The 17,613-nt window shown below is 39.5% G+C and overlaps 2 protein-coding genes across 3 annotated transcripts in view; both read right to left on the reverse strand.

Moving 5' to 3' along the window:
• Positions 1–17,613, reverse strand: part of LOC113019255 (receptor-type tyrosine-protein phosphatase H-like) — a 423,637-nt gene that overhangs the window by 45,778 nt on the left and 360,246 nt on the right.
• LOC113019272 (carnitine O-palmitoyltransferase 1, liver isoform) lies at positions 1,818–17,396 on the reverse strand. 2 transcript variants are annotated; one of them, XM_026162861.1, is made up of 19 exons: positions 17,109–17,396; positions 12,168–12,328; positions 11,426–11,565; positions 10,675–10,846; positions 10,217–10,318; positions 9,801–9,938; positions 9,583–9,660; positions 8,656–8,763; positions 7,468–7,552; positions 6,007–6,202; positions 5,744–5,932; positions 5,520–5,625; positions 5,321–5,437; positions 4,772–4,936; positions 4,073–4,201; positions 3,829–3,984; positions 3,628–3,741; positions 3,383–3,475; positions 1,818–3,050 (listed from the first exon to the last, which is right to left on the reverse strand). In XM_026162861.1, exons 2-19 carry the CDS (start codon positions 12,306–12,308, stop codon positions 2,925–2,927), a joined length of 2,355 nt encoding a protein of 784 aa, XP_026018646.1. In that variant the 5' UTR covers positions 12,309–12,328; positions 17,109–17,396; the 3' UTR covers positions 1,818–2,924. The 2 variants fall into 2 exon arrangements, with proteins under 2 accessions (XP_026018646.1, XP_026018645.1); XM_026162860.1 differs by lacking the exon at positions 7,468–7,552 and adding an exon at positions 8,057–8,144.

Consider the following 17,613-nt stretch of genomic DNA (forward strand, 5'->3'; position numbering starts at 1 on the left):
TCAGGTAAGAAAAAACAATTGCAATGAGTGATCTGGGTGCAGCTTGGTGTTAGCTCACACTAATAAATTGTCAAAAGACATTCAGAACGTGTAAATTTAGACTTCAGAAGTAAATCTGCCAAGGCCTTCATGGTCAATATAATGATTTATTGGTTGGAAATTAACAAAAAGCCTTATAATTTACAAACAATAATTCTTACAAGTGTGGTGTGTGTTCTTAACACATGAAAAGATTAAAAATATTATTTCCCATTTGACCTCTCATTTAAAGTCAATAGATTCTGAAGATCACAGTGATAATAATGCTACATAGAGGTATTTAAGACTGTGTTTCTTGCAGTTATTATTGGATTGACAACATTCTAAATATCACTTTTTTGGACCTCTGACCTCTTCAGATAGTGCTTCGAATAATCAGTGTCAGTGTTTAAGTAGACAGCACAAAATTTTAAAAAGCAACGTTGATCTCAAACATTATTTCATTGTCGTAGTTTCAAAAAGTTGTGCCACTCAAGTTCAAGTAGTTCAATATTTTCAAATTCATCTTTATTGTTACCCAACAGCATGAAAGCCAGCAGTGATATGTTGTTTTCTAGGACTTGGACATGTAATCGAATTTTTCTGTGTAAAAATTATTCACAGACGTTGGCTCCGTTGGGTTGTATGTTGTTTTTCAAGAGAAAAGCTGGACTGACGCCCAACAAGATTGTCAAGTGATGAATAAAGACTTGGCCAGTGCAAGGGGAGACACTGAAACTCTGGCATTGCAGCAAATAATCAATGACAATAACAATGGCTCGCTGTCCTCAGTCTGGATCGGTTTGTTCAGAGATGAGTGGAAATGGTCAGACCAGAGCAACAGCTCCTTCAGATACTGGGCCACTGATCAACCAAATAATGATGGAGTCTGTTCATTGTGCAGTCCTCCTCTCAAAGCACTTTGGGACAGAGGTTGTACTTACCTTAAACCATTTGTCTGTTACAATGGTAAGCATATTGAGGGTACATTTCTATTCTTTGCAAAGAGCTATTGATAAATACATCATTTCTTTGTTAGTTACTGCGTGTTCGTTATTTTAAAATGATGTCCTAAAGATGACTTGAAGACTTATAAGAAAAACCACATGCTTACTTGATTCTATGTGTAGCTTCTGCAACAACAAAAAAAAGAAGCAGCACAACATCAAGCAGAAAAGCATCAGTAACTGCGAACAGAAATGTGAAGCCAATGATAAACATAAAAAATGTCATCCTTGGACTTGAGTGACTTGGCTGTGAGTGAGGCTTTTTTAAAGGAGGTCAGTTCTTTACTCAACTTTTTAAAGCTCTCCTAAAAGTCAAGGAGTCATAGTGGAGGGTTCTCAAGTATGAACGGCCCATTTAGGGTCATGCCAAAGCATCTCAATCAGATTTAAGTCTGGACTTTGACTAGACCATGAAAAAATGGACATGCTGGTGTGTTTCGGATGTTATCCTGCTGCAAAATGTTTGTGGGTGGTTCTCTATGTCAATGTTTGCTTATTGAGATCATTTAGCCTGCTTCACTTTGTCAGTGATTTCTTGATTCAGCAGGTCTGGCACTACTCAAATCTGTTTGTGGTAAATGAAATTAAACTCAGTTTTCTAAATAAAATGTGGTCAAAGTTAATTCATGATTAAACAAATACGGCGATTACTTTTCACATAGGGCCAGGTAGGTTTGAGCGTTGCACAGAAATATACAGACACCCAACAGGTTTCTTCATGAGCAATCTGCTAAACTGGGGGAGAGATGTTTCAAAGCAACAAAAACAAACACCAAACAAAAACCCCACTAGTTTTTTCTTTAAGAATATCTTTATTTCCCCCTCGTAATATTGCATTAAAAAGGCTCATGAGAACAACATAATAAGAGAAGCTGATCTGGAGTAAAAACCAAAGAAGGCAGCAGTAAGTGGAGAAAAACATCAATCTGTGTCACAGGTACACTTTACATCTAATCCAGGTCTGACCTGCAGCGCTGCGTGGGACTGAATAATTGCACATCATGTTCATAAATACAACTTGCATTGTTATGGTGCTTTTAAACAGTGGTAACAATAAAGTAAAAATATAAAATACATTTATAGCAGTTGAATAACTAGATTGTATGTCTGCTAACTTTGTAAGTTAAACTTAGTGAATACAAACTAAGCCTCCAAGAAAATAAAAATAAAAATATGGCACTGGATATATTTAATTAATTTAAAATAGCCATGTATCTTCACTACATGTATAACCAGCCTGGTGCTTTAAGTACAGCATTACAGTTGTGTATGTAAAAAGCAATTTATACACATCGAGTAAACACTGAGAAGTCACAGACTTCCATGATTCTAAAATACCTGGTGTCATCGTTACAGCAGTTTTGAATTCAGATGGTAGAAAATGAAGTCACCTCAACAGTCCATCATGTTTTCTCCCCATGGCAATACTCCAAAATTCACACTAACATCCCACAGCGTTTCCCCAAACAGATCCAACAACAGAGGAGTTTTATCTTTACTTGTGTCGAAAACACACTGCAGAAATTTGCATTCATTTACTCCCTGCAATAAGGTGAAGTTAGGATCTTCCATCCTAACACTGAGATGTGTACTGGCCCCACTGTACTTTTCATTTACACGTGCACATTTCAAGTTGTTTCACTGTTAAAACCAAACTCTGCGGACCCTTTCTCGCTCCATGCACCCATCGCACAGCTAATATAAACGCACAAACATATGCATATCAGTAAAAACATCACCTCCGTTGTTATCATTTTCCAGTGGAGCTGTCTCACGAATATCATCTACCTGGCTATAAATGCCTCAGACTAAATTAAGAATAAAAACCCGCCTTTCTTCACTTCATATTGTAATGCCTGCACATGTTCCCTTCAGCATCACGTCTTCTGATTTGAATATCTACTGCTCTTTCTTGACCTTAGGTTGGCTCTCTTCCGTTTTGCTGGCCTCTGTTTGGCTTGGGCTCAGCAGCTTTAGCAGATCACGGAGGGCTTGTCTGATCTGATCACCAAACTTATGAGCGTCCTTCAAGGAGAGACGAAGAGCACAGAATAAGGAGAAGGAAGGAGAAAAAGCATTAGCATAGCGTTAAAAAACAAACAAGCAAACGAAACAAAATTGAGCCAATAAAAGATTAATGTCATATTATGCCTTTTTAAAAAATCTGAATAATAGTAAGAATAGTCATTGCATGACAAAATATAAGAATTTTAAAGGTTTACTTGTGCAGTGAACAACCATGTCTTTCTGTAAATAACTACAGGCATAAGGGAGCATAACACAATTCTAGATTTACATATGAAGTACTAAAATACACAGACATTTGACTACAAATTGACCAAAAGCATTAAACTCACAGTGTCTGGACATGAGTGTTTGCACGAGATGTGGAAGTTAATCATGTTCTCTCCCAAAACGCAGTAGGACACCCCATATCCATCATCGGCCACCTGAAAGGCACAAAAACACTTGAATCATCACCAGTCCCTTTAATCTGTATTCATGTAATCTGTCCACTAATCCAGCAGGAACTATATAGAATAAAATAAATAATTGTAGAACAATTATTTAAAGTCTGTGAAACACCGGAGGTGGTACTGACCGGTCCAAAGCCTCCTCCACAGGAGACGTACTCCGGGTGGTTATCTATGTCAAACAGCTCCACCTGCTGGATGGGAGTCTGACTTGTGGACAGCCTCCATGGCTCAGACAGAACCTGAAACACACACAAGCCACCACATCAGTTTGCTAACATCAACTCAGTGTAAGCGCTACTAGACAAAAACACGACATGGAAACAAACCTCTTTGAGGAAAGGAGACTCCACTCCGAGGTATTTGGACACCACGTAGAGGCAGAACAGATGTCTGTCAATGCCGGCTCCAGTCATAGCCAAGCGGTAAAGTAGCTGGTGCTTTTCTGTGGCAACTCGGAACAAATGTTTGCACACATCTGCTGCCTGGTGGAGAACGACGTGGTGAAGTGACATGGCTGTGTTGTGTTTAGGTTTTATAAAACAAATCAGGAGAGGGTTTTCATGCTCTCACCTCTCCGCCCTCCAGCGCTCGGATGAAGGCGCTAGACTCGTTGGTGCAGGAGCGAACAGTCTCAGTCCTGCCCTCCCTGAACAGACGGGTCATGGAGGCTTCATATGTCAAACAGAAAGTCCCCCGTTCCTGCAACCACGCAAAACAACAACAACAGCAAAAAACAAACAACTGATTAAAGTGTACAATTGTTTCAAATGCCATGTGTTCACTTTCTGTGTTTGAGCTCTAATGTAATGAAATGTGCTATAAAAATAAATAAAGTTGTCAATCTCGTATCCTACCAGACATTTGAAGACTGATTAACACTAGTCTCACATGTCTCCAAAGAAAGTTTCAGCCTTTTTGGGTGTTTGGTTCAAACTCACTTTGTCTGTTTTGGGGTCATTAAATTAAATCATTGCCTCAAACTGAAATCACAACTTCATAAAAGTTCATTTTCAGTACATGGAACCTTTAATTATGTATTACATATTAGATTCAATTTTAAACATCTCAAGTTAAAGAGTGGATGCGGACCATCAGAGTTATGTAACTCTGCTTTGTTTAAACAGGTTAAACTTTTGAACAGATGTCAGTCTGACCTCAAACGTTTAAACCTGCATGTGTTCTCTTTATGTTAAAGCTCATCATTGTTTTACATGTTTAGGTAAGGTATCAGATGGTAACACTGCCATTCGACTTCAGTGGAACACTCACCCTGAAGTAGGCCAATTGAAGAGCCATCTGAATGAAGCCGTCTGGACTGACTCGACACTTCTTGACTTTTCCTTTGCCAAATTCTTGGAAGGAGAAAACATGGAAGTCCACATCATCAGCCAGCGCCTGGGCCACAGCCAGAGACTGAGCGATCTGCTCTTCACACTGTCACACACACAGTGAAAAACAACATCAGTCAAAACTGAGATATGTATAACCTCTGCATGATCTATAACCCCATAAGAGCTGCAGTTTTGGAGATGCTCTGACCCAGTCGCTTAGCTAGCACATTTTGGCCCTTATCAAACTCTCTGAAATCCTTATGCTTGCCCATTTTTGTACTTCTAACAAATCATCTTACAGGATAAAATGTTCACATTCTCATTGCCATGAGTCATGATGAAGAGATAATCAGTGTTATTCACTCCACCTGTCAGTGATCATAATGTTATCCCTGAATTTCTTGTACTTTCTTGTTTCCGTCTTTATGACAATAGCTTGCTTCATTTAGGAAAACGTTTAATGGAAAAATTTCAACACAGAACTAACTTCTGGAGGGATTTCCCAGCTGAGCTTCACTGGTCGGGGCAGGGATGGATCCACGTCTCCTTTACAGTGACCTTCTGCGTTGTAACCGAGCTGGAAGCTGTCAGTGGCCAGAGTGTACTGGAAACACACAAACGCATCTAAAATTATAGCTACTCAGAGCAACATAACAACATTCCAAGTTTTCTTTTGTATTCCTTACCTCCCACACGTGTGCCAGCACCGGCGCATCAGCCCAGGAGTGCTCTGCATTGATGCCATTTTTCCCGTTCTTGTAGTAAACAACTGTGAAGGACTTGTCAAACCACCTGCATGGCAACCAATAATAACAGATCACTACAGGAAAATCTCCACCAAGTCAACAGCAGAGCAACAATAACTTGATGACAAATTCATAACACAGTGAATATTTTAGTGTAGAAGTACCTGTCATAACATTTCCCGTGCAACAGAGATTTGGCGTAGCGGTCTAAACTGGCTGCTGGGTCATCTCCCATCATGCCCTGCTCTTCGTCATCTAGTGTCACAAAGAACGCGGCCTTCTCGATGCAATCCAAAGAGCGTTTATTGATCCCGCTGCTGAAATACTTGGTCCTGGCCTTAGCCCAGGGAACTCTAGTGATTATAGACATTTACATTAGAATTACAGTGTGGTGTATGTTGCAGGTAATGTAAACAATCAAACTGACCTGTCTCCAGCAGTCAAGGCCCCAAGTTTGGCCTCCCCTTTGGAAGGAGGTGAAGGGTCATCTAGGATCCTCTGAATCTGGAATTCAATCTCCCTCGGAGACAGAAGTCTGCCTGCCTGGTACACCCTGAGACGAAAGTAGCGCCCTCTGTGGTAAACCACAATGTAGTCACTGTCCTGCCAATGCTGGACGGTATCTTTGGATAGAAAAGAAGAAAGAAGATGGTAAAAGACAAAGTGGACATACTGTGGTGTAAAACAGTGATGAATTTAGTGAAGATAATGAGGTGGGATGTGAAAATGTTGATGGTGGGAAGGTGCTGTAAAAAACCCCACAATGTCAGGGAAATACATACATAAGATGATAGACTTAACTTACAGGTTAAGGTGTCTTGTGTCCCTAAAATAAATGCATTTTCTAAACCTTTCTTTTTTTCCAAAGTAGTCTAAAGGCCTGATCAGATTTTGGTTTATTATGCTTGTGCTGGTGCATTATGTGTTAATTACCATGTAGTCCCGTGTTTTATATGCGGTACCAGCCAACAGCAACAAAAAAAATGCTGGGCTTTTTTCCCCTCGTGGGTCCTCTCTCTTTGTTGTCGTCACTTATTTCTGTGGGAAAACATATTTGCTCCTCATATTTTCTACTTCTTTTTACACCTCCATTGCAATAGTTTAAACAATCTCCTCCAGGGAGTCTGAGTCCTTATAATGAGATGGTGATGATTATTCTCTCACTGATAAATTTGAAAACTGCAGTGAAAAAGTCACCACAAATGCACAGGAGCATTCAACAGGCCAATAACAATAGTTGCTGCCTGTGTCAATGTGATATATAGTTACACCTTTGTTGAGGTACACATCAAGTTTATGGCGTAGGGTCTCAGTGTAGCTAAAATCCCCAGTAACACTGTAACATAGATGAATTCACAACAACCCAGCACACCATTCTAAATATTTCAGGTCTTGTCCAATGCAAACTGAATGCACATGGTGTGAGATGATCAGGATGTTGCCATGAGCATCTAAAAAGATGTTGTAAAAAGACTGCAAAGCTAAACCATCATTATCATACATGACTGGAACACCTGGCTTCACTGAATTCATGCCACGTGTAGGGCAAAGCACAACTTCACTAATTAGGTTTACAATGACCTAACCTAAGCCAGGCTGTGACTGAGAACAACTGCAAAAAATGTAGTCAAATTTGAGCCTGCATGCTTGAGTGCAATTGCAATAATAAAAGCAGGAATGAAATTTGGGTTTCTTTACACTATGATCTGTAACTTGAAATGACTGACAGAGTGATCGTCATATATCATGATGCCCAAACACAAACTATTGCATATGAAACAAGAATTCTTGTCAATTTTAAATAGTTTTTTTTCCTTTTTACTTTTTTGGGGGGCATTTAGAGATCTAAAAAAATTTGGGGCCAGTTGAGTAAGAATATAAATACTACCTGTTAGTATTCCAGGGATTCGACAAGTGTCAAACATCCGCTCAAACTGATAGGAACAGCAAGGAACTGCAGACCTCAGCAACCACTGAGTAGAATAAGAGAAGTATGCACCAGACCAGGAACAGTATAGGGAAGAAGGAGGAAGAGGAAACAAAGGTTGATAGAAAGGAAGTGTTGGGAAGAGAAGAAGGAAAAAAAATGAGAAAACAAAATGTGTGGGCAGGAAGGGGGAAAAAGGCATTAGTTTAAGACAGCGTCTCTCCAGAAACCCAGACAGACCTGAGATGAAACCAGCAGGCGAGAGGAGACTGATGAGAGATGACAGGATGAGCTGTTCAGCAGAGACATTGTGACTCAGTGAATCAGAGACGCCTTACTTGAACCACACAAACATACAAACACACACTGACACAATTTTCTATCCCATGCTTAAACTCCAGAGGCTTCAGACACCTTCAGTATGCCTCATCATTGCTGAAGGGGAGGTGTGTTAGCAATGCTCGCTATGATGTCTGAAAATGGAGCGGACTTCACATTCAGACATTTCTGTGGATGCTGTTGACGCGTGCATGCTGCTCAGTCTCTTTACCCGTCTCCTCTCCAGGAATGCGTGTGGTGTTGAATATCCTCTCACACTGAGCAGCACACAGAGGAATGACAGTGCCTGGTATACGACTCTGGGAAACGGAGAGGAGAAGACGAAGGCGAGGGCACGTGGAGAAGAACAGAAGAAAGCCATGGAAGAAACGTAGGGCCAGGGAAAAGGAGGGGATTTTTATTTTTTTTTAAGAGTGAGAGGGAAACAGGGAGGTAAATAAAGAAAAATCAAGCAAGTAAAAGAGAGATTGAAAAGGATACAAAAGGAAGGGGTAAAAGATGAGTATGGTATGATAACATAAGGGAAATGTCTTTACAAAAAAAAAATAAAATGCATGGAGATACAAGGCACATAAACGCTGATGGATAGATGAATGAAAGAATTAATGCTACACACACACACACCACATACTGATGGCCTCATGCGCCCACTCTATTCTACATATTACATAATACACTGATGTTTGAAAAATAACATTAAAATATGAGACATCCAGTTAACAAGCCATCTGTTGCCATAGCACGAAGATAAGAAAAATGAATGCTATCATATATACGTAGCAGCAGGGGTGGACTGGTGGCTTAACTCACAGGTTTGAGCTCTTCTTTGTTGAGTTTGCGGCGGTAAAGGAAGAACGAATGGATGCTGTTGCCGGCCCTGGCTGCCTGGATGGGAGTTGGAGTCACATACAAGAAGTCCTGCGGAGAAAATGAACAGATACAGAAAGTAAGGATCATCCAGACAAAATGATCCCTGAGTACATCTAGGATTAAAAGGTGACAGGTTTGAGGTTATGGAGAGGTTTACATTAGAAATACTGATTTGCTGGCACCATGCCCTAATTAAAAACACAGAGAAATATGACGTGGAGAAAGTACCCACGTCATATTTCTCTAAAAACAGTGACACCAACATGGTCTTCAGGGGGCAATACTTGTGATGGCAAAAAATTCTGGCTGTCCCTCTATGAACCTGGCTCTGCTGGAGATTTCTTCCTGTTAAAAGCGAGTTTTTTCCTCCCACTGTCTCCAAGTACTTGCTCATAAAGGATGGTCTGATTTTTGGGTCTTTACCTTACAACGTAGAGAGCCTTGGCAGTCAGTGATTTTATTGTCTGCATTTTTGCAAATGCTCTCTACACCACTGTTTGACTATTCAGACAAGGTTTGCTTATATATGATTTGTACACAGGACCTAGGAACAAAAAACTCTGAGTAAAAAACATCTTGTCTTTTGAACAAAGATTCTTCATATTCATTCAGTTACTCATTTTTAGAGATTAAACGCTCATCACTGTATTTTCATTCCTGAGCAATGCAAAAAAGCGATGCTGGCTTGGCAAAAACTTTATGTAGTGCGGATCTTGGCTATTATCCTTTAATATGTTTAATAGCGCAGAAAAATGAAAATCTATTGGCTTGCTCAAAATACCAACTTTTATTCAATCCAAAGTTAGGGTCATCGTCTCTTAGAGCAGAAATATCTTCAAGAAACTTAATGCAGTAACACTTTCTTACCATGCCATAGTAGTTACTGTTGACCATGATTGGGCTTCGACCCCGGAGGTAGACATATTCCTCCCACCAGTCACTGACCTGAAAGCAAAAGTGACTGCATATTCACACAAGCTAAATAATTCAGACCACAGATATACATTGTTAATGGAATTTGAAATTTTCTCTTAATGGCTTTGCTTTGGCCACACCTTACCAGATCACTGTGACCAACCACTTACATAGTTTGAAGCCCAGAGAGCTTTGAGTTTGAGGTACCACTGCAGGCGGTTACCAAGGCTGCTCTCAAACTCTGCGGCCAGCTTGGTCATGCGTTCATACTCTTTATCATCCATCAGCGGACGCACTGATTCCAAGTACTAAATGAAACAGGTAACGTGATAAAAAAAAAAAATGTTATATGAGCACAAACATATCTAATTCTGTCGATACAATACAAAAATTATTTTTCTATTCCTCCTTTGCTCATTGTGGATTAATATAAACCTTGTTGTTGTTGTTTTACTAAATTCTCAACTAGCTAAAAAAAACAAAAATAAAAAACTGAAAACAAATGATGAATGTGATAAAAGAACCATCTGTTTTATGGTCAGTGATCAGCATGTTATCATTTCCTCTGCTTCATGTGACATCTCACCCTCTTGACTGTGTCCTTGATGGTGGGCACAGGGAGATTTGGCAGCGAACCCTGATAGCTGTAGAGCAGCGGCTTTCTGCCAGAAAAGATGCGCACCAGCGCCTGACATAGACACACAAGGACAGACGCACTGTAAATATGAATGCACATCACACCTATATGACTCACAGTAGTTGGTTTGGATTTGAATCCAGTAATTTACACAAGTATTTCACAAGCTAAAAATGCCGTGTAAAATAAATAAACATTCAATTTTTATGCTAAATAATGAGGGCCTCTAAACTTAGATTCAAAGCAAAGCTGTAAATAAAAATGCTTTATTCTAATGCATAAAAATATCATATAAACTTGGTATGATAGAGGGACACCTGATATTTTAGGAGATCTAAAACCAGATGGACAGTGGAAGGTAGTTATGTCACACTGGGAAGTGGAAAAACTGAAGAAAAAGTACTGACCACCCAGATTTTGGTGGTGGTGGACATCTTGCCATGCTGCTCGAACATCCAGCGGTGGTAGGAGAGGAGCTGCTTGAGGCACAGGCGCATAGTGAAGATGAGCATTAGCCAAAGCATGGTGCTGAAGAGCACTGCTGACACCACTGCCTGGCACTGCGTACTCATCGACTGGCTGGAAATGATGTGTGTGTGAAATAAAATGAGACAAAAAGAAGATGAGTGAACAAGACTCGAGTACAAGACAGTACGAAAGCTTCAGATGCTGCAGTGAAGAAAGAAGATGGACACGTTTAATATTTAAGACAAAAGCGGGCTAGAAAGAAAAAAGAAAATTCATGTTGATTTAGCTTCAGGCTACAGGTTCCACCAACTATATTTTTATTACAAGCATTTTTGTTTATTGAAAACAGACAAGAAAAAAACATAGATCTCTGTTTAGCAGGGAGACACAATCTCATTGCCTTAAAGTGTGCTTATAGTTGTAGTGAACCCATTACAACTCAAACAAAAAACGTGGGGTTTTTTTTTGTCAATCTGACCAAAAACCAGAGAAACATTACATTTGCACTCATATGCAGAGCTTTTTGGAACTTATGCAAGTGTGTCATAGATGGTTGCCATTTTTATTGAATCACAGTAAAACTAAAGTATTAATTCTGTTTATTTAATAACTAATAAGAAAACATTCATTCATTAATTCGGGTTTGAGTTCGGGTCTTAGGAGGGTTAAAGGAGTCATGAGGTATGTTACCTGACTGGCAGGTGCTCCTGTATCTTGGCTATGAGTCCCATTGAAGGGTCTGAGCGAGTGTACATAGTAGCCAGGATTGCGATGACCACAAACAGCCAGGATGACGGACTAGCAGGATACACTCCTGTTATCACACTGTTCTGGTAGAGTGAGAGAAAAAACATGTTATTCTCTCTTTGTAGTCATTTCACTGACATGCTGTACAAAAATTCACTTATAATTAAGGTGCAGATTAGATAAATGTTCAACTATGAATGGCTAAATTAGATCCAGCTCGGTTTCACATTGGATTTATAAAAAATATTACCAGTAATTAAACTGGAAATTTAAGCCTCGAAAAGGTGAGTGTCCAACAGTAAAATGCTACCACATCAAAACAACTTCAGTAATTATTCATAGCGCCTCTGAAAGAGCGTGATCAAAGTGAAGACAAAATAAAGAAAGTCAAACACTCACTTCTGAAGCGTGTGCAGTAATGTGTTGTGTTCATCGCTGACAATTAAACCCACATGAAAAAAAAAAAACTTGCTCAAAGCAAAACTAAAAATAACTGTTATACAAAGACAAACATAATGAGACTAAAATGAAAACAAAACCACAGGGTGAAAGCCACTCTGACATTTAACTGCAGCTCAGATGCACGTGCTACTGTAATGAGTTAAGGAACCACTGTAATACGAAAAGAGGAAGAATGATGCCAACAATGTTTTAGGGACATGCCGCTTAACACGAACAAAGATACCTTAATTCTGACGATACGCTTCTTCCATGAACGCATGCCAGAGAGGTAGATCTCAGTGAGGGCCTGATGGGACAGCTGCAGATCAATGCCATCTGGGGTAACGGTGAATTGAAAAGCGACGGCTTGGTGGGCTTCTGCCATGATCACTGTGCACAGTGAACCTGAATTAAAGACGGAGCAGAGGAGAGGAAAGGTTTTCTTTAACCAACAATTTAGAAAAGTCATCTGACACCCTAGAGGCCAGAGAACCGAGTGTTTAGACACAAGAACAAGAACACATGTGGAAAATGACCAACCTCAGGCGAAATTAGACATCAGGCGAAAGAATGCAACATTCCAGGTGCCAACTTTTAAAACAGGCACACAAGAACAAAAACCTGTTTAAATATCTAACAGGTTTTCCAGATAAACAGGATCAGCGAAATTCTGTTAACTTTGGGCAAATTCAAATTCTGTGCTTTTCCATTCCAGAAAGGCTTAAAAACCTGCTACCTGACACGTTGTCCCCTCCTGCAGAGCCTGAAGGAACTGTTAATCATTATATGACTAACGTCAAAGCACATATCTGTTTTACAAGGACATAATAATAACATGCTTTTATCATTAATCTGTTACCTAGAGAGGAACTGTGCCTGATTATAACTGAGCTTTGTGGACATTAAGCCACTGATAACCTGGCAGTTAAAACATCTGTTCATTACTGTAGTAATCACTGTTTAAATATGTATGTATGAAGCTTTAAACACTAATAAACTAGCAATCTTATGTGATGCTGTGATCGACCGCACTGATAGAAATTCACGTCACAATCAGTGTGCTGCTGACTATGTGAATGTGTGAATGAGTCCGAACTATGAATGAACAGAGGGCAATGAATGAAAAGCAACAGTGTGAACTTTCTGACTCATTCTACTACTTTCTTTTTTTAAGATAAAGGTCATGACCTACACTGGCATGCATTCATATTTCTGCTCCACTAAATTGAAATATGGCCTCTATGCTCTGTAATGCAATGGCAACTTGTGGTATTGGAACTTTTCTTGGTAAACATACTTGGAGTTGATACAGTTGACAAGCTGATTCCACTTCACTCATGTGAAAGAGGTCATGAAGAATTATATTAAAATTTTATCACAGGAAAAAGCGTCATTGTTGCAACAAATGAGGTTAAGAAAGAGAGACGCTGGAAGAAAAGAGTTTGGCAAATTTGCAAACAAACATAATTATTTTACTATTTTTCTGCAAAGCTCTGAACTGCAGCATCATTGCTGTACTGCTCAATGGATTTCCATGAATCTATGCTCATAGTGAATAAAAGCTACTTTTAGGGTCACCACAGTGGGCAGCTCCACATGTTTGATTTGGCAGATTTTTACACCGGATGCTTTCCCTGACGCAATCCCCCAAAGGGATTTGTGTCTCCTCCCAGAATTCAACCAATCTGATCCTTCACTTGTTAGGAAAATATGTAACAACTACATGTAACAGCCACTCCATTTACAGCCCATTTTAATCCACAACTCTGAACACATGCAATTCAGCATAAATCACCAAAGCGGTCTGGCCTTGACACTGAACCCTCCGGCTTCAGGCTCAACAAACCTTACTAAGCTATTGCTTTTACTTTAAAGTACACCCCATAGGTGAGGAGTTGCAAATGTAAATCACCATAAAAGACCTGATTGAGGCATTACCCTTTGTAGCAATAACAAATTAAAGCATCTGCCAGATAAATATTAGATTAACTGCTAACAAGTCCTTGGCTATGAGATTTAGCTATCCAGGGGTACATTACAACAACCAGGACATGTACAAGGAACATCTCCACTGCTGCTTTCTTTAACGTCAACTGGCCCCCTTAAACCAGTAAACGGAAAACAGATTGCAGCAGTAACCTCTACACATCGTGAACTGTGATATTTCTCATGTGTAACTTGGTTACAGCAGCTGCTGGGCCCTGAAGGTGGTAGCGAATGAAGTGAAGATGATTCATCAGACTGAAAATGAGTTAGCAGAACACTTATGCTAAGCTGAACACATCCATCATGTGCATTTGAGGATTTTTAAAGACAAGTTCAAAATAACTCCTTTCAAATGCAAAGTGAGCTTGAAACTTGATTTGATGTTTGATGGGGGAGGTGCTGACCGGCTGCTGATGTTATTGGATATTTCTAAAGCAATTACTGATTCTCTTCACAAAGGGAATTGATTTTCCTCCACAAAAAAGGTTATGGATAATGCCCTGAGGTACAGTGACTGTCACACTGGAATGCATCCCTGTGGAAGCTACACCTACTGCATCTCTAATACAAAACACATGATTTTCACACCATCACTAGACCCCAGTGAGGTGATGAGCTTTATGTCATATCTAGAATATCTGCAGTACTCTAAAAAGCTGCACCTGTTTTACTTCAGCTCCTTTTTGTCAGGGACAACAGAGGCACAGCACACCTGCTCAGATCATATCTGAGGCACGTGCCATGAGGGAGCCTTTTTATGTGGGTCCCTCTAGATTTGATATCAATATCTCACTGACTAGACTAAAACTTTTGAGAGCTTAATGTGTACTCAGGTGTGTATTAATCCTTTTAATTCCTATTATCAGATGCTGACACAGCGTAACAATAGCATTTTGATCAACTTAAAGATATCGTTTAATTTATACAAGTAACAGATAAGGGGTATAATGAGCTGTGATAAGATAAGTTGCTTTATCTATGAACTAAACCAGAAAAAACTGGCAAACACTGCCAGCAGATGAAATCAGACAGAAAAAGAAGAACTAGGCAGGGCTAGTGAAAACTAGGTGAAAGGTAAACACCAACACCACTGAGGAATTTACACCACAACAAAGTATAAGCAAACTGCATTAAGGTTGGTTAAGTATAAGAATGCCCATTGCACCAGACCAGAGACGTATGTTTCGGGTTGTGAAAATAAAGGTTGTTGCTCATTAACTTTGAGAGAATGACTTTTGTGCACAGGGGCACACTTGTGCTCAGAAAACGGCTATGAGGTTCAAGAAAAGATCAAGAGCCGTTGGATTCTTGGTGTTTCTACAAGCTCAGCTTATCTCGACTAAACATTTCCTGTCTGTATGACGAGTAACAAGAAGAAAAAGAAAAAGAAAAAAAAAGAGAAAAAAAAAACACAAACCCTGTGCTTTACACAACTCTGGTGAACATGACACCATGCCATATTGGGTTTAACTTCAGTACATGTGTTTAGTGTATAATCATGTTGGCTTTAACCTTGGTGAATGTGTATAGTGACTACAAGAACTGAAAGTGTCATCATTATGTGCACATTTTTCAGGAACTCAAAAACACTTTAACTGAAAATGTGAAGCACTGTATCTTCTGTGTTATTGCACACAAATATCCTGCAGAACATCAACAACCGACCATTGGGCCCATCAGCCAAGCTTATATGCTGGCTCTTCTCACTTGCCCATGTTTTCATTTGGACAGATATTAAAAATTAAAGGTCTGTAATGTAATGTAAAATCTGGTATTGTTAAACAGACTGAAGTAATCCAGCTTAACAACAATTTTAAGACGTGATGTCAGACAGATATGCACAGTGCAGGTTTGAATAGCAAAAAATGCAATGAAAATTTATTTCATAAAACTAAGAGCTTCTTGTTGTGAAAACACTGGTCTCTTATAAGCTTGACATTCCAAGCCAAGATCCTTTTTTAAATGACTTCATTAGACTCTATGATGCTTTGATGGGATCTACAACTCAATCCACGAAAAATCAACCTGCGCTTCCACTTGAGCCCCTCAGATTCAGCTCCTTTTTTGTACAATAGCTGTGGTATATTCAATAAAGCCAGTTAACATTTGATATCAAAATGTAGGTAAGAATGGTACCTTTAAAACATCTGCCCAGAATACACTTTTTGATGTTTAGTCCAGTAAACTATATAATACAGATAATGCAGCTAAAGCATGCAGGGTACCAATGATTTTTTTCCCCTGTTGCTTTATGTCACAGACATTAAACTGGTACAGACTTTCTGCTGAAAACTGTGATAAATCCCATGACATTGATGCTCACAGTTACAGAAAAAGCATGCTGAACAGAAGACCGTGACACTTAAGGCGGCTGTTAAATTTATTTTTTCAGATTTGTTTGATGTCATATAGCATGACTAACTAGATATGTAGCATTACTTTGTTATAAAGTCTTCCACAAAAGAGGGAATGTGAGGGCCCATACTTCGACATCACCAGTCTAATACGCTTGTACATCATAAGCTCACTTGAGATTGACCCGAAGTTCACCTGAGCCACTGTGGTTTCCAGATATGACTAAGCAGAGGTGTACATGTCAGGCAGAAAACTTACGAATGGAAGCAGCTCATTCCCAAACTCTGGATGGGAACATCAAGCTGTGCACTCTGCCGCCGATATGCGAAATATGTTTAAGATAACATGTCAACAAAGCGATTAACTGTGGAGATAACAATCTGGCGCATACGGAAACCGAAAAGAAATGCGTTATCAAAGATGTATAACATTTCAATAACCATAACAATAACAAAAAAGATACGCCCTGCTTAAACAAAGTAAAATCCAATTCACAGCAGTAACAGTAAAAAAAAATAAAAATAAAATACAAATATATATATATGGTACGTTTTTTAATAATTATCGAAATTATTTCTGAAAGCGTTATGTTCCTGTTAGCTATAACCACAGTAAGGCAAGTGGTGACGGTTAAAGCCAGCTAGTGTTTTGCCCAAGTGCAGCAGGTTTGAAAATTAACGTTAGCCGTGGCTAGTGCTCGCTAGCAGAGCACCCAGCCCTTCATGGAGTTGAGGACATACAAACGGCTGCTGATGGTGCATGTTAACAGTGCTAACAAAGATGCGACCGTTTGTCTCCTCTTTGCAACACACTAAAAGCACCGTCAAAAGCTTGTTAAACATACCTGTTACTCCTAACGGATGTCAAAATTCCAGAAATCTCTGAGAAGCAGGAACCGACGGCTAACTTTCGACGTCGCACAAGCACCCGGTAACCGCTACAGTAGGGTCTAGAAAACCACCTCTCCCTCCGCCTCTTCCTCTTCTCGGGTGTACTACATTGATGCTCGCTTTATGAGCTGATGTTGCCTTTAAGGACTGTGGTAAATTTCACGACAACGCTTTGAGAGTAACGCCCATAATACCTGAGCGATGAGGCAATGCCAATCTTCTTAAACAAAATGCCGAGAGTAGGAGTTTTTGTGAAATGTTAACGTTTTTAAGGGGTGGATAGTTTGGATCACGTGGCACAGCTTTCCTTGTTTCTACAAGAGAATAAAACAGAGGTTTTGTTTTTCTCTGTTTTATATTTTAGCAAAGCAATTAAGGTCTCTTACACATATTTCTGAAAAATCTTGATTCAAGTTGACCAGATTTTTCTGAAGGTTTGCTTAAATTGAAAAAAAAATG

Source organism: Astatotilapia calliptera, chromosome 3 (genome assembly GCF_900246225.1).
Source record: "Astatotilapia calliptera chromosome 3, fAstCal1.2, whole genome shotgun sequence".
Taxonomy (NCBI): domain Eukaryota; kingdom Metazoa; phylum Chordata; class Actinopteri; order Cichliformes; family Cichlidae; genus Astatotilapia; species Astatotilapia calliptera.

Excerpts from the sequence above, each read along its gene's own strand:
- LOC113019272 (XM_026162860.1), bottom strand. The coding sequence starts at position 12,308 with ATGGCAGAAGCCCACCAAGCCGTCGCTTTTCAATTCACCGTTACCCCA. Across the intron at positions 5,933-6,006 it reads GCCTTGACTGCTGGAGACAG|AGTTCCCTGGGCTAAGGCCA; the intron begins GTCAGTTTGATT and ends TATAATCACTAG. Across the intron at positions 3,985-4,072 it reads GAGCGCTGGAGGGCGGAGAG|GCAGCAGATGTGTGCAAACA; the intron begins GTGAGAGCATGA and ends GTTCTCCACCAG.